Genomic DNA, 23,817 nt, shown 5'->3' with positions numbered 1-23,817 from the left:
ATATAAAGAAGGTCAGGGTGGCCAGAATGTCTCATTTTTCTCTACTACATAAAAAGTGAGTGAAGACTAACCCTCCCCAATCCCATCCAGTAAAAGATAAAATCAAAAGATTAATTAGCCTCTAGCCTTATTTAGTCCTCTTTCTTTGGGTAGGGGTTTAGTAAATAGACTCACCTTGCAAATGAACTGGGTATCTTTTTATCTTTTCTTTTTTCTTTTTTTGCAGTACTGGGTCTGAAACCCAGGGGCATTCTACCTCCAAGCTATGCTCCCAGCCCTATTTTTTTTAGTACTATGCTTGGAATCCATGGGCCTGCTACCTATAGAGTATACCCCCCAGACCTATTTTTTTAAAATATTGAAGCAGGGTCTTACTAAGTTACTGAGAGCTTCACTAAGTAGAGACTGGTTTGAACCTTCAATACTCCTGTCTCAGCCTCTCAAGTACTGGGAATACAAGTGTGTGCCACCACACTTGGCTTCCAGTCCTATTTCTTATTCTTTATTTGAAAACAGGGTCTCATTAAGTTGCAGAGGGCCTCACTAAGTAGGTGATGCTGGCCACAAACCTGTTATCCTCCTGTCTTAGACTCCTCAGAACTGGGGTTACAAGAATGCGCCACCACACCTGACATAAACTGCGTATCTTTTGAAGTAATGAGATTGATTAAGAGGTATGCAATATTGAAAGAGAAAGAAAAATGCTGCCATTTAGTCAACATGTTTTCCTGATGTAATTATTAATAGCACCTCTTTTACTCCCAAGTATCTGGTTTGAATGCTAAATTATGTGGTTGCCCAGTCTTGAAGGGATATTGTCATAATGTCCCAATATGGGTTGGTAGAGGGCCCTGGAAGAAAGAACAGTCATAATTGCTGACTTCAAAGATAAGTAATATGGTTTGATAAATCTTTTTTTAATTGGTGCATTGTGGTTGTACATCATAATGGAATACAAGATGGTAGAGGCATACATGCACACATCATTTATTTATCCCATCCCCACAATCACCCCATTGCCTCCCCACCTCCTTCTCATATTTGGCTTAGTGATTGATATGTTTATAAATATAGGTCATTTAAATTAAGGAATTTCCCTCTTTCTCCCTCCCATTCCCCTCAGGTTGTCTTATTTGCTCATCAATGATTTCTCCTTCTTCATCTATAGTTCCTCCTATAACCCTTTTTCTACGTAGCTTCAGCATATTAGGGAGAGCACCAGACTTTTTACTTTTTGTGTCTGAATAATCTCAGCATAATGTTCTCCAGTTCCACCCATTTCATAATTTCGTTTCTCTTTATGGCTGAGTAAAATTATGTTGTGTATACATCCCATAATTTTGTAATCTATTCATCTGTTGATGAACATCTTGGTCAAAGAAAAAATCCAAATGTCCAATAAATGTATGAAAAAAATACGCAACATTTTTAGCAATCAGAGAGATGCAAATAAAAACTACTCTGAGATTTCACCTAACTCCAACTAAAATGGCAATCATTACAAAAACAATGAACAAATGCTGGCAAGAGTGTAAGAAGCGAGAATCTAATACATTGTGATGGGATTGCAAATTAGTGCATCCACTTTGGAAAACAGTATGGATGATCCTCAGAAGAACAGGAACAAACCTACCATGTGACCCAGCAATGACACTTCTGGGTATCTATCCAAAAGAAAGGAAACCAAACTATCAAACTAATGCATGCATATCTATCCTCATAGCTGCACAATTCACAGTTGGCAAACTATGGAACCAGCCATGATAAATATTTTTTGATAAATCTTTTAATTTTTGTCTATCAACTTACTCATGACTTTCAAACTTTTATGTCTGAAAGTTGTGATAAGAAACATAACTTGTGAATTGTGATCTAACATACACAGAAGGAAAAGCACGCACACACACACACACACACACACACACATACATCTGAAACAAAGATTTAGAAAGACAATAATCAATAATCAATCTATCTCTCTTTCTGGTATGGGACGTTCTACCTCTGACCTACACCCCCAGGCCCATTTTATTTTTTATTTTTTTGTGGTACTGCGTATTGAACAAAAAGACATTCTACTTATGAGCTACATTCCACCTAATTGTTTTTGTTTGGAAATAGGGTCTTGCTAAGTTTTGAAGGTCTTGCTTTGTTTCTAAGGCTGTCCTTGAACCTGTGATCTTCCTGTTTCAGACTTCCAAGTACTGAGATTACAGATATGAGCCACTGTGCCTGGCAACAGTAATCTTTTGATAGCATCATATTCCAATATTTTTATTCTATTCCATTCAATTTTGTTCTATTATGTTCCATTACATTCTATTCCATTATTCAGAAAAATGCTGACTAACTAAAAGAATTTCACAATTTACTCATGAGTGTGAGTAGCAGTTTGAAATGGGCATAAACTACTTACTTACTAGAATATTAGTCAGAATCATTTGAAAACATTAGCAGGCCCCCAGGCCCTCTTGTTTTTGGAGGTCCTATCTCATATCTTATTGGACATATTAAAATGGATACAAGTAATATTTCATATTAAACACATTAAATATTTTAAGTGTGAAAATCCAGTTCCATTTGATGAGCTGACATAATACTTGAGTTTGCAGACAATATTTATTAAAGTTGAGTTTTTTGGTTTTCCTTTAGTACTTTGGTGCTAATAAACTTGCTTTTTAACTTGCAAACATTTAGTATGTCCTTGGAAAACTCAGACTTTTGGCACTGTGACAATAAATATAAATGGATAAAATGGCCCTGCTTTTAGTTAACAATGATAAATTCATGAGTAGAGAGAAATGATGAAATATTATTATTATCTTTGCTGACAGATTATCTTCTCTGACAGAAAGCCATTGGGGCATTGGATTGCATATATGCTAAGGTAGATTGGTAACTTTAGTGAAGAGGCAGCAGTGAAAGGCAACAGAATTGGGAGACCTGTGTTGGAATCCCTGTGTTGTAGAAGACTTTAGGCCCATCACTTATTTTTTCAGAACCTCAGTTTCTCCTTCTGTAAAATGAAGATCATATTAATCATGACATGCCTACTAGGCAGGAATGTTATACAAATTAAAATGAGATAATATATGTGAAAGTACTTTGCAAATTGTAAAGCACTACAAACTTATTATTAAAATATTCAGTAGATGCTATTTTTGTAGCTATTCAGCTTGCTTAGGTTTTACTGAAGGAAAATTTATGAACACTAAAACATCATTCTCTGGGATGTTTTGTGTGCACAAAGCAACCATAGCTTAGCACCTATTACTATTAATGTTCCCCTGTTTCTCTCTAACAAGATTTAGACAGGTTCCTATGTACTGTGAAACTTTAGGAAGTCTAGTTCTCCCAGAAACACCACTCTTTCTTGCTAAACTACTGTAGTAAATAATTATGTAATTGTTATTGCCAATAACCTTGAAGAAAAATAGAATTGTTTATAGCAGAGCTACTAAAGGCAGATGGCTGATTTTCTAAACTTCTAGGACTCTACACCACTGCAATCTAATTTAATTAAAACAAAGACCAGGCAGAATGCATTATTATATACTGATAATGTATGCAGACACAAGCAGATATAGAGAATTATTTTGACAAATTTCACATAATAGATGCAGATCAGAGGCCCTGAACAGGCCAGTTTGTCAAATTAAATAAGCTGTCTCTAGAATTTTAACAGCACTGGGAACTTAACAATAATTATTCTCTTACATTGTTTTGCAAGCAGCAGAGTTGAGAAAGAAACTGAATAAAATACAATGATTTCCAGACTTTGTACCTTATTTAGAGGCAGAGAATAAAATACTAAAGCTAAATTATTTCAAAAGCAAATATGGAGTTTTTAGCAGGGAAGTCTTTTTTTAATTTTTTATTGGTGCACGGTATTCATACATCATAGTGGGATACAAACTTTTGTAGACATACATGCACACATTGCCCAGTCAGCCCCCACCCAATCCCCACCCCATTCCTTCCCCATCCCTCCTTCCCATGCTTGGCTTAGTGCTTGACATCTAGTATTATAGCAATTTATCCAAAATTAAAAATGATAATCTCACAAAACAGTTTAATTTGTCTGATACCAAGCTTTTGATGACTTAAAGATAACATTTCACTATTTCTTTTTGCTTTCTTTCTTAACAGAGAATTTTTTCCCTATTTTTTTAGGTGGAACTATCATATATTTACGTATTTATTTTTCAGAAAAAAATCTATCCTAATATGGAATATGGACTCTAGATACCCAAAACGATCTTGAAAAAGAACAAAGCTACAAGATATATATTTTCTGATTTCAAACCATATAAAGCTACAATAATTGAAACAGTGTAGTACTGTTATAAAGGCAGATATATAAACCATTGGAGTTAACTACAAGCCTAGAGCTAAATTCTTCCCTATATTGTCAAGTTATTTTTGACAAGGTTTCCACGAACATTTGGTGGAGGAAACACTAATCTTTTAACTAAATATTGTTGAAAAATAATAATTACATGAAAAAGAACAAAATTGGACCCTTACCTAATCCCATATACAAATATTAACTTAAAATAGATAAAAGACCTAAATATAAATCTTAAGACTATAAACTTTTAGAAGAAAATCTGGGTCATAAAACCTCACAACATTGAAATTGGCAGTGACTTCTTGGATATGATTGCAATGGCACAGGCAACAGAAGGGTATAAAAACTCCCTAAAAAATAAAATATTGTATATCCAAAGACAATGTTAACAGAGTTAAAAGTTACTGATAGAATGGGATAAAATATTTCCAAATGCTGTATCTGAAGGTATATTAATATTCTAACTAGAAATCCTAAAAATCAACAACAATAAAAGCAAACAATACAATTTAGATATAGGTATAAGACTAACATAAATAATGAATCTCCACAGATAACCAATCTTAGTTGTCTGTTGGATGGAAAATCTTGTATCTCTGGTTCTGGTGTGTGTTACCTATTTCTTCTTTGTAGTTAATCTTTTTGAGTATTTTCTCTAGTGCTGGTTTTGAAGACATAAATTCCTTCAGTTTCTGTTTGACATGGAAGCTTCTCATTTCCCCATCTAATTTGATAGAAATTTTGCTGGGTAGAAAATTTTTGGCTGGAAGTTGTTTTCTTTCAGAGTTTGGAATATGTTACTCCAAGCCCTTCTGGCTCTCATGACTTGGTTTGGGAAGCCTGGAGTGATTCTAATTGGTTTGTCTCTGAATGTCACTTGGCCCTTTGTTTTTGTTGCCTTTAAGATTCTCTGCTTGGCTTCCACATTGGTCATTTTGACAATTATGTGGCGTGGGGGTCCTCTTCTTCGATCCTCTCTAAAGGGAGTTCTATAAGTTTCCTGGACCTCTGTATGGACCTCTTGCTCTATGTTTGGAAAATTTTCTATTACTTCCTTGAAGAGATTGTTGATCCCTTTGGTTTCACCTTCTTTTCCCTCCTCTATTCCAATTATTCTTAGGTTAGCTTTCTTAAAATGGGCCCATATTTCTTCAATTTCAGATTCCTGCTCTTGGATATTTTTTTCTAGATTAGAAACTATGTGTTCATTTTTGGATTGCTCATCTTCTAAGAGAGAGATTCTATTCTCCATGTGGTCTAATCGGTTGTTTGTACTTTGAATTGAGGCCTTTACTTCATTAATTGCATCCTTTATCTCTCTTTGGCTCTCTCTGAATTCTTTTCGAAGCACCTCTATTATTTCTACAGTTATTTTTTTGATTTGATCTTCTAGAAATCTCTGAATTTCTATTTTATTGGGTTCTGATGTTGTGGGTTTGTGGGCATTCATTGCTCCATTTTTATTCATCTTTCCCATGATTTTGGAAGTTTGTGCCTTCTTTGGGTTCTTCCCTTGGCTCACTACGACTTCACTTAAGGTGCTCGAGTCTGTGGTATCTCAGACCCCACTACTCCTTTACTGGGTTGTATCGCAGAGTCTCAGACCCAGGGAGTCAATAGAGGCTGCTTTAGACAATGGGGGGTGGTGGTGCCAGGTTGCGTGTTCTCCTATGGTGTGATATCTCTGCCACCGCCACTCCCCCACTGGGTCAAGTCCCTGGGAGTGCAGTACTGGGATTTCTCCTCTGGGGCCCACAATTTGACTCACTGTTGTTGAGTACGCAGATGGAGCTGTAGTGGACTCAGTGAATTCGCTGCTGCTGCCGCAAGTGGCAATATGGCTCCGCTGCCACGCCCTCGGCCATGAGGCTGGTGTATTTCTTCTCTGGTTTTGAGCTCTGCTCTGAGTCCCTGCAGCGTGTGCTTAACACAGACACTGGGAGCTTTAGACGCTCCCTGTGCCAAAAAATCTGCCGAATCCCGCTGGGCTGATCCGCAGCGGCTGACCTCGTTTTGCTGCCTGTTGCTCCTCTCTGGAGCCTGGTGGGCTGTTGAGTGCGTTGGTCTTGTGGTGTCGTGTGAACTTGCCGCTGCTGCTGGCAGTAAGGTGCTGCTGCCGCGTCAACGGCTGTGAGGCCGGCGTATCTCCTCTGTGGCTCTGAGCTCTGTTCTGAGACCCCCTCCTCTCTGGGGCTGGTGATTTTTTTTGTTTCTCTGGTGATGGTGTTTTCTGGCTATGAAAGGTGCTGATTTTGTGGTAATAGAGATTGGTTGTTAGTGGGGCTCTTAAGCCCCGCTTTTCTTGGTCACCATCTTCCCGGAAGTCAGGGAAGTCTTTTTTGTATATCAGACAACAACATTTTTAAGCCAGATGAACTAGTGATAGTGGCTTTTGTACTGGAACTCTATGGTGATTTTATTCTTCTTCCACTTGGTCAATATTGTACTTGGATTAATCATTTTTATCAGTTGCCAATGATACTTTTCCATGGAAGGAGTTCATACAACCTCTATTGATAAATGATTCATTCTCATATTATCCGAGTTGCAAAGTCTGTTTCATTAAAAAATAGAAATGATGGGATATTCTAGGATCCCAAACATTCCTCTTATCATTTTGGCTGTTTTTCAACATTTCATTTTTCTTTTGTAACATTTTATCTTTTAGAAATCACAATTTCCCATGGCTGAGCTATGTGGGAAACAAAATTCCTACATTTCAAACTAAGCACACATTTGAACTTAGATATTCTCTATTACATCATATTCAGCTTAAATTTTGCCCCCTCTTTCTTTGTCATTTAGAAATGAGTGAGCTAGAGATTCATATTCACATGAGAAAGAATAGTGGAACTATTTTCTAGCCAGTTTAAAACCAAAATCCTTCCTATTATTGGAAATTGGCCAAGGCCTGTATTAGTTTTCTATTGGTGCTGTAACAAAGTACCACAAACTGAAAGGCTTTACAATGAGAAAAAATTTACTATCTTATAGTTAAGAAGGTCAGAAATCTCAACTGAGTCTAGATAAGCCAAAATTAATGTTTATAAGGAGGGCTGAGTTACTTTAAAAAACTCTTAAGAGGAAAGTATTTCTTTGATTTTCTAGCTTCTAGCAGCCACGTACATTCCTTGTTTTGTGGCTGTTACTCTCTATCTTCAAAGTCAGAAACATTAAACCTCTGTACTTTTCTTTCATAGTTCTTTACTTAATATTGACCTACATAGCTTTATATTTTTAACACTGACTTACTCTTCTGCTTCCATCTTCCACTTTTAAGGGCTATTGTGATGATACTTAGCTTACCCAGATAAATTTGGATACTGACCAATCTCAAATCTGAAGCTGAATTAGCAGCCTTAATTTTGTCTGCACTTCTTTTTTGACACACAATATAATATATTCACAGGTTCCCAGGATGGTCATACTGGGGAAGGTGGCTAGTATTCTCTCTACCAAATTTCTATAAAAGAATTTCTTAAACCAAAGTAAGTTGAGAAGTGTCATGTATAGAACCATTGTTAATATCTGGTGGGGAAGGACTTCTGGGAAGTTGGCGATGGAGAAAAGCGGTATTACGAGTCCCACTAACAATCTTTATTACCACAAAATCAGCACCTTTCATAGCCAGAAAATACCATCAGCAGAGAAATAAAAAAATACTGTAAATACAAGGGACAGAGAAAAAGAGGGCTGGAAGACTAACCAGACACCAGAAAAGAAACCAGGCTGCAGTGCCGCAGCCAGAGCCCTGGCGCAGAGCTGTGCCGGCGCCATCTTCTCTCGCTAATCCTGATACTCCTCAATTGATTTTGTGAAATAGAAATAAATGGGACTCTCCTAAATGCATTCTATGAAGCCATGATCACATCAATACCAAAACCAAATAAAGACAGTTCAAGGAAGGAAAACTACAGGCCTAGATCTCTGATGAACTTGGATGCAAAACTATTAAACAAAATACTAGCAACACACATTCAAAAACACATCAAGAAAATCATACACCATACCAGGTAGGGTTCATCCCAGGGATACAAGGCTGGTTAAACATACAAAAATAAATCCATGTAATTCACCATATAAACAGCATCAAAGACAAAAATCACATGATCATTTCAATAGATGCTGAAAAATATTTGATAAATTTCAACATCCATTTATGATAAAAACACTGCAGAGAATTAGAATAGAAGGAACATATTTCAACATTATTAAGGCAATCTAAAATAAGCCCACTGCCATCATATTAAATGGAGAAAAACTTCAAGAATTCCCCTTAAAAACAGGAATGAGACAAGGATGTCAATTATCACCACTTCTCTTCAATATAGTACTGGAGACTCTAGCCAGAGCAATAAGGCAAGAAATGGAAATCAGAGGAAAACAAATAGAAAAAGAACAGGGGGACTTCCGGGAAGATGGCGATGGAGCAAAACGGGGCTTACGAGCTCCGCTAACAACCAATCTCTATTACCACAAAATCAGCTCCTTTCATAACTAGAAAACACCATCAGCAGAGAAACAAAAAATGTAATTTTAAGGGCCAGAGAAAAAGAGGGCTCGTAAAACGAGACACCAGAAACCAGACCGCAGTGCTGCAGCCGGAGCTGCGGTGTGAAGCGGTGGGCGCCATTTTGCCTTCCAGCACCAGGCTCCAGAGAGGAAGGGAACTCATAACGGAGCTCAGAAAACAGAGAGGAGATACGTCTGCCTCACGTCCGAGAACGTGTCCACGACAGCTCCATCTGCGCACTCAACAGTGAGTCAAATTGGGGCCCCTAGAGGAGAAATCTAAGTACTGTACTCCCAGGGACTTGACCCAGTGGGGGAGTGGTGGTGGCAGAGATATTACACCATAGGAGAATGCCCAACCTGGCACCCCCATGGTCTAAAGCATCCTTGATTGACTCCAAGGGTCTGAGACTCTGCGATACAACCCAGCAGAGGAGTAGTGGAAACTGAGATACCATAGACTCGAGATCCACAGCACCTTAAGTGAAGTCGTAGTGACCCAGGGAAGAACCCAGAGAAGACACAAACATCCGAAATCATGGGAAAGAGGAATAACAATGGAGCAATGAATACCCACAACCCCACAACATCAGAACCTGATAAAACAGAAATTCAGAGATTTATTGAAGATCAAATCAGGAAAACAACTGTAGAAATAATAGAGGTGTTTCAAAAAGAATTCAGAGAGAGCCAAAGAGAGATAAAGGATGCAATTAATGAAGTAAAGGCCTCAATTCAAAGTACAAACAACCAATTAGACCACATGGAGAATAGAATCTCGCTCCTAGAAGATGATAATTCAAAAAATGAACGCATAGTTTCTAATCTAGAAAAAAATATCCAAGAGCAGGAATCTGACATTGAAGAAATATGGGCCCATTTTAAGAGAGCTAACCTAAGAATAATTGGAATAGAGGAGGGAAAAGAAGGTGAAACCAAAGGGATTAACAATCTTTTCAAGGAAATAATAGCAGAAAATTTTCCAAACATAGAACAAGAGGTTGATACACAGGTCCAGGAAACTTATAGAACTCCCATTAGAGAGGATCAGAGAAGAGGATCCCCACACCACATAATTGTAAAAATGACCACTGTGGAAGCCAAGCAGAGAATCTTAAAGGCAACAAAAGCAAAGGGCCAAGTGACATTCAGAGACAAACCAATTAGAATCACTCCAGACTTCCCAAACCAAGTCATGAGAGCCAGAAGGGCTTGGAGTAACATATTCCAAACTCTGAAAGAAAACAATTTCCAGCCAAAAATTTCCTACCCAGCAAAACTTTCTATCAAATTAGATGGAGAAATAAGAAGCTTCCACGACAAACAGAAATTGAAGGAATTTATGTCTTCAAAACCAGTGCTAGAGAAAATACTCAAAGAGATTTAACTACAAAGAAGAAATAGGTAACACACACCAGAACCAGAGATACAAGATTTTCCATCCAACAGACAACTAAGATTGGTTATCTGTGGAAATTCATTATTCATGTTAGTCTTTTACCTATCTCTAAATTGTATTGTTTGCTTTTATTGTTGCTAATTTTTGGGATTTCTAGTTGAAATATTAATATACCTTCAGATATAGCATTTGGAAATATTTTATCCCATTCTATTAGTAACTTTTAACTCTGTTTACATTGTCTTTGGATATACAATTTTTTTTTATTTTTTAGGGAGTTTGTATACTCTTCTGTTGCCTGTGCCATTGAAATCATATCCAAGAAATCACTGCCAATTTCAATGTTGTAAGGTTTTATGACCCAGATTTTCTTCTAAAAGTTTATAGTCTTAAGATTTATATTTAGGTTTTTTATCTATTTTGAGTTAATATTTGTATATGGGATTAGGTAAGGGTCCAATTTTATTCTTTTTCATGTAATTATTATTTTTCAACAATATTTAGTTAAAAGATTAGTATTTCCTCCACCAAATGTTCGTGGAAACCTTGTCAAAAATAACTTGACAATATAGGGAAGAATTTATCTCTAGGCTTTTATTTAACTCCAATGGTTTATATATCTGCCTTTAGAACAGTACTACATTGTTTCAATTATTGTAGCTTTATATGGTTTGAAATCAGAAAATATACATCTTCTAGCTTTGTTCTTCTTTGAGATTGTTTTGGGTATCTAGAGTCCATATTCCATATCAGGATAGATTTTTTTATGAAAAATAAATAAATAAATGCATGATAGCTTCACCAAAAAAAAAAAAAGAAAAGAAAAAAATATTCTCTGGTAAGAAAGAAAGCAAAAAGAAATATTGAACTGTTATCTTTTAGTCATCAAAAGCTTGGTATCAGACAAATGAAACTGTTTTGTGAGATTATCATCATTAATATTGGATAAATTGCTATAAAACTAGATGTCAACCACTAAGCCAATCATGGGAAGGAGGGGTGGGGAGGGAACGGGGTGGGGATCGGGTAGGGGCTAACTGGGCGATGTGTACATGTATGTCTACAAAAATATTTTCTTTATACCATTATGATGTATGAATACATTGCACCAATAAAAAATAAAATTAAAAAAAAGAAAAAGAACCAAAACTTTCACTATTTGCAGATGACATGATACTATATTTAGAAAACCCAAAAAACTCAACCAAAAGGCTTATAGAACTGATGAACAAATTCAGCAAAGTGTCAAGATACAAAATCAGTCTTAAAAAATCAGAAGCTTTCCTGTACACCAACTATAAATCCACTGAAAAAGAAATTCAGAAAACACTTCAACTCAGGATCTTCCACAAAAAAATAAAATACTTAGGAATAAACTTGACCAAGGAGGTAAAAAAATCTCTACAAAGAAAATTATAAAACACTGAAAAAAGATATCAAAGAAGATCTTAGAAGATGGGAGGATCTTCCATGTTCATGGATTGGCAGAATAAATATCATTAAAATGGCCATCCTTCCAAAAGTGATCTACAGATTCAATGCAATACCCATTAATCTACCAAGATCATTCCTCACAGACACAGAAAAATCCATCCTTAAATTTTTCTGGAATAGGAAAAAGCCCAGAATAGCCAAGGTAGTTCTCAGCAACAAAAGCTGTGCAGGAGAAATCACAATACCTGACTTTAAACTATACTACAAAGCCATTGTAATAAAACAGCATGGTACTGGAACAAAACCACATACATTGACAAATGGAGCAGAATAGAAGACCCAGAAACAAATCTACATGCTTTCAGCCAATTTAATTTTGACAAAGGGGCCTAAAACATACACTGGAGAAAAGATAGCCTGTTCAACAAATGGTGTTGGCAAACTGGTTAACCACATGCAATAAATTGGAAATTAATCCTACTTTCTCACCCTGTACAAGAGTCAATTCAAGATGGATCAAAGACTTGGAAATCAAACCAGAGACCTTGAAGCTCCTTGAAGAGTGCATAGGTCCAACACTGCAACACATAGGCACAGACAAACACTTTCTCAACAAGAACCCAAAGACAAAACAAATGAAAAGGTGAATCAATACGTGGGATTGCATGAAACTGAAGAGCTTCTGTTCAGCAAAGGAAACTGTCAAGAACCTCAATTAACAAAGCATCCAATAACAAAATGGGCAAATGAACTAAATAGACACTTCACAAAAGAAGAAATTCAAATGGCCAATAAATGCATGAAAAAATGCTCAACGTCACTGGCAATCAGAGAGATGCAAATCAAAACTACCCTGAGATCTCACCTAACTCCAACTAGAATGGCAATCATTCAAAACACAATCAACAACAGATGCCGGCCAGGATGTGGAGAAGTGTGAACTCTAAGACATTGTTGGTGGGATTGCAAATTAGTGCAACCACTTTGGAAAACAGTATGGAGAGTCTGCAGAAGAATGGGAACAAATCTACCATTTGATCCAGCAATACCACTTCTGGGTATCTACCCAAAAGAAAAGAAACCAAACTACAAAACTAATGAATGTTTATCCATGTTCATAGCTGCACAATTCACCATAGCCAAACTGTGGAACCAGACAAGATGTCAATCAACAGATGAATGGATTACAAACTGTGGGATATGTACACAATATAATTTTACTCAGCCATTAAAAAAAACTCAGTTACATCATTTTCAGGGAAATGGATGGAACTGGAGGACATTATGCTAAGTGAGATTAGTCAGTCTCAAAAAATAAGAAAGCAGATCCTTTCCCTAATATGTGAAAGTTAGGGAGAAATGGGTCATAGGAGGAACTCTAGATGAAGAAAGAAATCCTATAGAGGAGCAAACAAGACAACCTAAAGGAGGAGAAAAAAGGGGGGGGGAGGAAAATCTCTAAAGCACACAATGTACTTAAACATATAGAAATCAACCACTAAGCCAAGCAAGGAAAGGATGGACGGGGAGGGAATGGGGTGAAAATTGGGTAGGGGTTAAATCTGTGATGTGTACATGTCTGTACACACAAGTTTTTTTTTTACCCCAATATGATGTATGAATATAATGCACCAATAAAATTAAAAATATATATATGGTGGGAAGTTTAGGTTATTTCTCTCCATCAGTTAAGTTATTATAAAATATTTCCAGGAATGCAAATAAATGTCTTTGTTCAAAGTCAATAATAGATATCAATATATCAGCTTAATGGTCATATATTTGATCCCTTTATCTCTATCCATTTATCATTTGATCTTTGTCTATGGTGTCCTTAAGAGGTTTTTAATTAGATTCCCTAATTTCAGTCTATCATCTTTTCAAATGCTATGCCATTGTCAGAAAATTCTCTTAGTCTCCATAGAGATAGTGACAAAGGGTAGAGAGAAAATAAAATACCTTTAGGCACTAATTCTTTAAATTGTGATTAAGTTATGAGGGACATTTCCTACAAAGCAATAATCAATATTTCAGCCTATGTAGTAATCATGAAGTTGTTTTAGCTGTTTTCTTTGGAAACCTTAACAGTTTTCTTTCTCCACCCTAAAAACTGTATCCTTCAAATGCACAGAAACATTTTTCCCCTGATTTGGGTATTTCTGAGTAGGTCCATTGTCTCTTGTTTTTATTACTGTTATCAACCTTAAAAAGAAATCAGTAACATATATTTTATCATCTTACTCAAGGCCATTTTATTGTCAGAATATAAATGTCTTTGTTGAGAGTCAATAATATATAAATAAAATAAATAATTGATAAAATGTTACAGCCACTATAGATAAAAGTTTCGTGGTTTCTCAGTAAACTGCAAAATTTGACCAGGAACTCAATTTTAGAAATAAGATGTATATTGTTATATAGGTAAACAGTTGAAGTACAGCTTTTAACTGTTGGTGTCTATGCCAGAAAGTCTTTGCTTATATTTGTGGTTTAGATGTTTACTCAATTATCCATAGACATATTACAAATTAAGTCATTGAGGGTGGTCACCTAGGACAAAGAGGAAGATTTTAGAATCTTCAGCACTGAAGATACTTAAAAAAGAGATGTAATGTCATGTTTTTGTGGTGGGGATTGAACATAGGGGTATTATACTTCCACATTGAACCCTGAGCTTTTTATTTTAAAACAAGTTCTCACTAAGTTGCTGAAAATGGCTTTGAACCTGTGATCTGCTTGTCTTAACCTCCCATGTATTTGGATTATAGGCACATGCTACCACATCCATCTTAACAAATTTTTGGTACTGAGGATTGAACTCAAAGATATTCTACTTACAAGCTATACCACCAGATTTATTTTATTTTATTTGAAACAGTCTTTCTAAGTTGCTGAGGATCCCAATGCTTTTTTTTTTTTTTTGCAGGTCTGGGGACGGAACCCAGGGGCTTTCGACCTCTGATCTACAACCCCTGCCCTATTTTTAAATCTTTATTTTGAAACAGGGTCTCACTGAGTTGCAGAGAGCCTCACTAAGTACCTGAGGCTGTCTGTGAACAGTGATTCTCCACGCTCAGCCTCCCGATGCTGTGATTACAAGCATGCGCCACCACGCCCGGCTCCAATACATTGCTAAAGCTGGCCTCCAAACTGCAATGGTCCTCCTGTCTCAGCCTCCCAAGTACTGGGATTACAGGCATGTGCCATCCTGCCCAGATGAACGCATCTTATGTATGAAGTAAGGTTGATAAAATGCTACAGCCACTGTGGAAAATGGTTTGGTGGTTTCTCAATAATTTAAAAATAGAGTTATATAATTTAGTAGTTTTGTTTCTAGGTATATGCCCCCAAACCTTGAAAACAGTTATTGGAATAAATACATTTATATAAATTCTTATAGCAGTCCTATTCAAAATAGCCAAAATGTGAAAATAGCCTCAATATCCATGAGTTGATAAATGAGCAAACAAATATGATATATTCATAAAATAGGATATTATTCAATCATAAGATAGAATGAAGTATAGATATAAGCCATGACACAAATGAACCTTTGAGATATTCCAAGTGAAAGAAACCAGACACAAAAGAATAAAAATATGATTACATATTAAATGATTATCTTTGTTTTAAATATCCAGAATAGAGAAATTTGTAAAGACAGATAGGAGATTGGTGGACCCCAAGCTCAAGGGTAGGGAGGTGTGCAGATTGATTACAAACACGTATGTGGTTACCTTGTGGGTGATAATGAAAAAGTCCTAGAATTGGATGTTGGTGATGGTTGGACAACTTTTTCAATTAGATTGACCCATGTACTTTGTTTACTTATTTATATTTTTTATTTTTAACTTTTTGATACTGGAGTTTGGACCCAGGGCCATTTTAGCTTTAAGCTATACCCTCAGCCCTTTTTAAATTTTGAAACTGGAACTCACTAAGTTGCTAAGGGCCTTGATAACTTGTAAAGCTGGCCTTGAATCTATAATCTTCCTGTCTCAGCCTCCCAAGCACTGGGCTTACAAATGTGCACCATCATGCTTGGCTAACCCATGCGCTATAAATAGATGAACTTTATGGTATGTGAATTATATCTCAATAAAGCATTTTGGGGGTACTAGGGATGGAACCCTTGGGCATTGTACCTCCAAGCTACACACCCAGCACTATTTTTTAGTCTTTTTTCAAATTTTGAAACAGGGTCTCACTGAGTTGCAAAGGGCCTCCTTAAGTAGCTGAGACTGTTTGTGAACCAAAATTCTCTGGTCTCAGCCTCCCAAATGCTGGAATTATAAGCATGCACCACCACACCCAGGTAATAAAGCCATATTTAAACACATGAGGTTCAACTGCATTGATGTAAACTTCAACAAGAAATGACTGCTAGATATGGTAATAGTCAACTCTTTATGAGGATTTTGCGTAAAATTTTAAGAAAAGAGTAAACAAAACACACATATACCCCAATCCAGCAGGGGTCTGAAAAGGGTTATAAAGAATTGAAAGATAAAGAGCTACAGAGAAAAGAGAGGAATTGGGATTATTCTGCCTAGCAAAGCAAATGCTGTAGGATGGTATTCTAGAGAGATGAATATGAGTCTGAATTTGCATCAGTCAAGGTCCCAGAAGAATCAGACAACATGTTAGTAAGTGTTCACCACAAAAAGTTTGAATGAAGGTGTGGGAAAGCTTAGGGGAATCCAAAAAGGATAGAGACACACCAGGAAATTGGAAACACTGGGAGACCTTCCAGGTTTGCAGGGGCAGGGGAAGTAAGTGATTATACAGAAGGCTAGGAAGAGCTCAGACATGTACAAGAGACACTATTCATCAAAAACAGCCACTGGCAGAAGTGCAGTAAAGCATAAAAAGGAACAAATACCCCAGTTCTGTTCTTCTTCCACCTTATAGTCTACAGATAGTACCACACATTGACTGAATCAAAGAGGAAGCCAGAGAGCACAGACTTCCACATAGTTCATAGAAACCAGCCTCTCACAGCACAGAGTAGGCAGAGAAGAGATTGTGCCTCTGTGTGTGTGGGATAGGAGATGGGGAATATGTAGCACAGAATGCCTGCCTCTTATACCTACAGCTACATTCATAGTGAAGGTCAGGCAAAAAGCACCTGTACATGTGTCATGCTTTGTACCACATGATCCCAATATCCTGACCACAGCTACACTGATAAAATCTATACTAGCCATTTGTTGAGTAAAAATTTTTGTACATGAGGTTCTGGGCGCTTTATATCCCCCACCTTATTTAATTGCCATAAAATAATGATTATGTTAGTACATCATCTTTATGATACCCATTTTATAGATGGAAAAACTGTTGCACTTGAAGAAAGAGTAATTTACCCAATGTTACATAACTAGTAAGTAGAGAAGGGAAGATTTGAACCTAGTGAAAAACTCTGGCTAAATAATTGTTTTTGTTACTACTACATTCACTGGAGTAGGGACTGGGTAGGGCTGTGTTGGCTGGTTAGCAACCTTGGTAGCAGTTGACCTAACAGTAGAGTCCTGCCTCACAGGGATATTCAATGATATCTGGTCACTGGATGGTGTAATCTGATATTCTAAGAGGAATCTCAATGCCAAAAGAGTCAGCCAGCCCACTTAAATCAGTGTAAAGTTGAGAGCCAAGGAGAGTTAGCCCAGTAGAAGAAATGAGCTGAGTTATATGTAGGACTGAGTCACTACTCTGGGAAGCAGCATATTCTTGCTGCAGAAGGGGCAAATAGAATTGTTGAGTTGAAAAAAATGCCTTCTAGAACTACAATATACCCTGAACAAGACTGTAGCTCTAGAATTGCCTGTGAAGCTGGTGCCATTATTCTTTCTTATTTTCCTATACATATTTATAGTACTTATCCATTAACTGAGGAAATCTGAACCTAGCCATGTTCCTTGCATTTCAGTGAACTTCAAAAAAATGAGATAACTACATATACATATATAACTACACACACACACACACACACACACACACACACACACACACACATATATATATATATATATATATATATATATATATATATATATATATATGATTTGAAGGTCTCTGTGGCAGAGAAAGGTCACCAGTGGTTTTTTGTCTCCCTTTATTTTTCTCTGGAAAGAGAGAGGAAATTGACACATTGTAGTTGAAAGAATATAGGTCAGCTATATGGGAGCTGCATCATGATAGACATTTCCAAGGGAAGATGTGAAAACAACTCCTCTGGAGAGCTTTAAAATTGGTTTCTCATCTGTCTAAGAGTGGTTTTCATGAGGTACTGCCTGAAGGCACAAAGATCAATGGCTCCCATCTGCAGGGCTTCAGATCTGTGCAGGTCTTTTAGGAAGTTTTCACTGTCTTCAGAATGAAAGACTTTAGTGCCGGTCTATTATTCTATGAGTGTCAATGTTAGATTGTTTACCATCATTTCTTAAAAAAGACTTCTTTTTGGTGCTGAAATGTCCTTCCTTCATGAAATTATGGTAGTGTCAGGATATAGTAGATTACAGTAAGGTTTTTAATTTTTAAAATATTCTTACTTGGTAAAAATAAAACCTGACAAACCTGTCTCAGTCTTATTTTTAAAATGTCATTTGTTTGGAGCTGGGCATAGTGGTACATGCCTGTAATCCCAATACTTGGGAGACTAAGACAGACAGATCACAGATTTGAGGTTAGCCTTAGCAAATTAGTGAGACCCTCAGCAACTTAATGAGACCCTGTCTCCAAATAAAAATGGGCTGGGGGTGTAGTTTGGAGGCAAAATGTCCTGGGATTTAATCCCCAGTAAAACACACACACACATAATGCGTGCTCACGCACACACACACACACACACACACACACACACACACACACACACAAAATGTCGTTTGAGAAAATCAAATGTCTAAAATCTTCGGGACCAAAGAACCTTTTAAGGTGCCTGTTATCTATGAGATTCTAGGTTTTAAAGACCCGAGATTATAGGAAATCAAAAGGAATAGAAAGGATGATTTTTTAAAATATAACATACTGAAGTAACAAGTTAATGGAGTCTAACTATCTTAGATATAAAAGATAAGCAGAGATGTCTGTAAATTGGAATTTTGTAATTTCTTTTTTTTTAATTTAATTTTTTTTTTGGTGGTACTGGGGTTCCTGGAAGCCCTTCTATCTCCGGGCTACACTCCCAGACCTATTTTTACATTTTTTTATTTGGAAACAGGGTCTCCTAAGCCAGCGCGCGCGGCTAGCTTCGAACCTGCGCGATCCTCCTGTCTCTGCCTCCCAAGCGCGGGGATTACAAGCGTGCGCCACCACGCCCGGCGGAATTTTGTAATTTCTAAGTGGAAATGACAGTTTAAATATCAAATCTAAAAACATGGCCTAAAGAATGCCACACCAAAGGTCAGTTAGAAGACAATATTCAGCTCTGGAGATAGGTACCAATCAAATATTGTGTAATTCCACTGGTATGAAACCATCATAAAAGAAGAACACAAATAAATTTGAAGCAAAATATTTCAAAATGGAACAATAAAGAGGCTCAAAGGGCATCTTTAAATAAAAAGCCTTAGATGATTTTAAAAGAAAATATACAATTATTCCAAGTACAAATTAATATGCACCTAATATTTCCTGCTTTGTGAGCATAATACTGCCATTTATATACAAAATTAGTTCAACATACCCAAAGCTTCTGCCAGGCCCCAAACCTTCTGTCCATAGATGTCGGTTTTGTTCCAGGCAAATGTGTAGACAAGATTAATTGCAGCAGGAAACCACTTCTGAGTGAGTCGCCCTTCCACAGCAACAGTGAGGTGGACTTTAATCATCCCCACAGGAATCATTGAATGTGTCAGAAGGACTCGTAGAAGGGTTTTATACCCGGGGGTTCGGCTGCTCAGATAACTCAGCCTCACAAAGCTGGAAGGAATGGCTATTTCTTCTTGTACAACCTGAAAGAAATGAAAGCCAAATTGAATTTGTTTATTTATTAGTTTGTTTGTTTATACTGAGAATTGAACCCAGGGACGTTCTACCTCTGAGCTACACCACTATTCCTATTTTAATTTGTATTTTGAAACAGGGTTTCACTAGGTTACAGGGAGTCTCCTTAAGTATCTGAGGCTGGTCTTGAGCCTGCGATCCTCCTGCCTCAGCCTCTCCAGTACTGAGATTACAGGCATGTACCACCATACCTTGTCTATTATAGGCTCTTGTGAGTGGTCACAGGTAGATGAAGATATCCAATGCTTTTCAGCATAAAAACATACAGGAGGAGAGAACCTAATGGGATCTAAGAATGTCAAGCCATTTGTTCCTGGATTTTTGTGAGACTGTATGACCATATGTTTCAAATTTTGTACCAAATTTGCATGGGGATAAAACATTCAGCCAACTGTCAAGACTACATTCAATTTTCCCCTGCCAGGAAATAGTACATAAAGAACAATTTCAGTTTTTAAGCAGTTTTCCAAAAATTCCCTAGTAGAAGTTGGGAAAGCTCATACTCCTGAGTGTAATAAAATTCATTGCCATGAGCTCCATTAAGGCGTTTTCTTTTTTTGTATACCTAAAATCTTGTTTGGTGTTCAGTCATTTATCAAAAACCCATGGCTGTAATTCTTAATCAGGTGAGGATCTCTAACTAAAAGAACACCAAAAGCAGGTCCAGAAAGTCATTTTCTATGACAAAGATTATGGTATCCCTAGAATTAATCCTTACTAATGTCATCAATTCTTTTCAACTTTGGTATAACCTCAGGGCCATTTTTTTTTCTTTTTTGCCGGTCTGGGGATGGAACTCAGGGGCATTTGATCTCCAAGCTACACCCCCTGCTCTATTTTTTATTCTTTATTTTGAAACAGGGTTTCACTAAGTTGCAGAGGGCCTCACTAAGTAGCTGAGGCTGGACATGAATCATAATCCCCTGGTTTCAGCCTCCCAAATTCTGGCCATTACAAGCATGAGCCACCATGCCCAGCTGCCAAATTAAAAAAAAAATTCTCACGTATTTCTCTGTGTCTTGCTATCCAAGTTGGCATCTGAAATTTAGAAGCTTTTCTAATTAATTGCTTTTACATACTTATTTGTCTATTACTACAGATGGAGTTAAACGACCAAAAATGATTATTAAAATTGAATCTTGAGTTCCATCAAGTATCTGAAAAAAAGTAAAGCCCATTCTATTGTAAAGGGATTGTAGAGATATTTTTGTGCCCTTCTTTATTTTTACTTCAAAATCTTGTCCTCCCTTACTCGCTCAAACTTGTGTGGACAGTGGTCAAACAAACTGATTGTTAAACACATGACATCTCATTTTGTCCATGATTATTGGTAATCCTTCTGGTCTGAGGACCTAATTCCTTTTGTGTTATTTTAACTCAATTTTTCTTCCTCTTCATTACTTACTTGATATCAGATTTGTCCACTGACTGTCTTCTCAGAAAGTGACAGAGTTCAGTAGTAAAAGATAACATGACATTTGTCTCCTTAGTATTTACTTTCCCTAAGGAACCTACCATCATAGATAATGTTGAAAACTTTTGGGCTGAAAGAAAACCATAAATCCACTGAAAAAGAAATTCAGAAAACACATCCACTCAGGATCAATCACAAAAAATAACATACTTAGGAATAAACTTAACCAAGGAGGTAAAAATCTCTACAAAGAAAATTATAAAACATTGAAAAAAGAAATCAAAGAAGATCTTAGAAGATGTAAAGATCACCCATGTTAATGGATTAGCATAATAGATATCATTAAAATTGCCATCCTACCAAAAGTGATCTACAGATTTAATGCAATGCCCATTAAACTACCAAGATAATTTCTCACAGACATGGAAGAATCTGTCCTTAAATTTATTTGGAATAACAAAAAGCCCAGAATAGACAAAGTAGTTCTCAGCAACAAAAAACATGCAGGAGGAATCACAATGCCTGACTTTAAACTATACTACAAAGCCATTGTAATAAAACAGCATGGTACTGGAACAAAACCAGATACACTGACCAATGGAGAAGAATAGAAGATCCAGAAACAAATCCACAAGCTTTCAGCCAATTGATTTTTGACAAATGGGCCTAAAACATAAACTGGAGAAAAGATAGCCTGTTCAACAAATGGTGTTGGCAAAACTGGTTAACCATATGCAGAAAATTGGAAATTAAACCCATTTTCTCACCCTGTACAAGAGTCCATTCAAGATGGATAAAAGACTTGAAAATCAAACTAGAGACCTTGAAGCTTCTTGAAGAGGGCATAGGTCCAACACTACAACACATAGGCACAGATAAACACTTTCTCAACAAGACCCCAAAGGCACAACAAATTAAAAGGTGAACCAATATGTGGGATTGTATAAAACTGAAGAGCTTCTGTTCAGCAAAAGAAACTGTCAAAAACCTCAATTGAGAGCCAGTAGAATCGGAGAATATTTTTGTCACCTACACCTCTGATAGAGGACTAAAATCTAGAATATACAGAGAACTCAAGAAACTCAACACTAAGAAAACAAAGCATCCAATAAGAAAATGGGCAAGTGAACTAAATAGACACTTCACAAAAGAAGAAATTCAAATGGCCAATAAATGCATGAAAAAATGCTCAACATCATTGGCAATCAGAGAGATGAAAATCAAAACTACCTTGAGATTTCACCTAACTCCAACTTGAATTGCAGTCAATCAAAACACAAACAACAATAGATGCCGCAAGGATGTGGAGAAGTGGGAACTCTAAGACATTGTTGGTGGGATTGCAAATTAGTGCAACCACTTTGGAAAACAGTATGGAGAGTCCACAGAAGAATGGGAACAAATCTACCATTTGATCCAGCAATACCACTTCTGGGTATCTACCCCAAAGAAAGGAAACCAAACTACCAAACTAATGCATATGTATCTATGTTAATAGGTGCACAATTCATCATAGCCAAACTGTGAAACCAGACAAGGTGTCCATCAACAGATGAATGGATCACAAAACTGTGGGATATGTACACAATGGAATTTTACTCAGCCATTAAGAAAACTCAATTACATCATTTTAAGGGAAATGAATGGAACTGGAGAACATTATGCTAAGTGAGATTAGTTAGTCACAAAAAATAAGAAATCAGATGCTTTCCCTAATATGTGAGAGCTAAGGAGAAATGGATTATAGGAGGAACTCTAGATGAAAAAGGAAATCCTATAGAGGAGCAAACAAGACAACCTAAAGAATGAGAAAGGAGGGGGGAAGAAGGAAAATCTCTAAAACACACAGTGTACTTAAACATATCAAAATCAACCACTAAGCCAAGCAAGGGAGCAAGGGATGGGGAGGGAATGAGGTGGGAATTGGGTAGGGGTTAAATCAGTGATGTGTACATGTCTGTACACACAAGTTTTTTTTTTTTACCCCAATATGATGTATGAATATAATGCACCAATAAAAAATAAAAAGAAACCCCATACTTCCTAATTGAATTTATAAAGTAATGAGTGTGGTAATCAAATATGCTTACTACTAATACCATTTTTTTCTTCATTCTATAGAAAGGCCATGAAGGGTAACTCTTTGAAGCACTATTTTTGTGTGAGTCTTTCCTAAGTTTCCTATGAACTATGAAAACCTAGTGGTGATGTTGTGATGCAAGAAAAATCAACTCAGTCTTGAAATATCCATTTTACCTTTTTTTTAGTATATTTCTTGATTTATGGATCTGTAATGCTTATGAGTCCATTTCAGTGGTTTTCATATTTAATATCCATCAAATGTTTCTATAAGGTGTACAGAGCATGGTAGTATGTTTATTTCAATGGAGTAAGATGTTGGTAATATTGAATGCTCAATAAAGAAGGATTGTAGAAGTGCTAAAATATTATGGTTCAAAAATGTCTTCTAATTATAAAGCTTGAACTCTAAGAGGAAAAAAAATTTAATTTTTTTATTGGTGCACTGTAGTCATACATCTTTCACATCCCTCCTTTTTATGTTCAGCTTAGTGATTGACTTTGATATGTTTGTGGAGGTACATTAAGAAATTTCCTAGAGAGAAAAAATACCCTGCAGGCTTGGAATCTACCTTTATGAAACACAGATAACTAGGAGGAGTTGCCATGACTTCTAAGAACAATGAA

General features: G+C 36.6%; 1 protein-coding gene across 3 annotated transcripts in view; it reads right to left on the bottom strand.

Moving 5' to 3' along the window:
* TENM1 (teneurin transmembrane protein 1) overlaps positions 1 to 23,817 on the bottom strand; it is a gene marked incomplete at both ends in the record, with an annotated part of 892,332 nt that overhangs the window by 193,562 nt on the left and 674,953 nt on the right. For all 3 annotated transcript variants that reach the window (XM_080719098.1, XM_080719100.1, XM_080719099.1), the window contains one exon: positions 19,378 to 19,645. In XM_080719098.1, coding sequence (XP_080575224.1) covers positions 19,378 to 19,645 — 268 coding nt within the window. The remainder of the gene's footprint in view (positions 1 to 19,377; positions 19,646 to 23,817) is intronic.

The sequence above is a fragment of the Muscardinus avellanarius genome (genome assembly GCF_963383645.1).
Source record: "Muscardinus avellanarius genome assembly, chromosome: X".
In the NCBI taxonomy this organism is placed as follows: domain Eukaryota; kingdom Metazoa; phylum Chordata; class Mammalia; order Rodentia; family Gliridae; genus Muscardinus; species Muscardinus avellanarius.
Note: the sequence above shows the minus strand (reverse complement) of the source record. Positions and strands in the feature narration are given on the sequence as shown.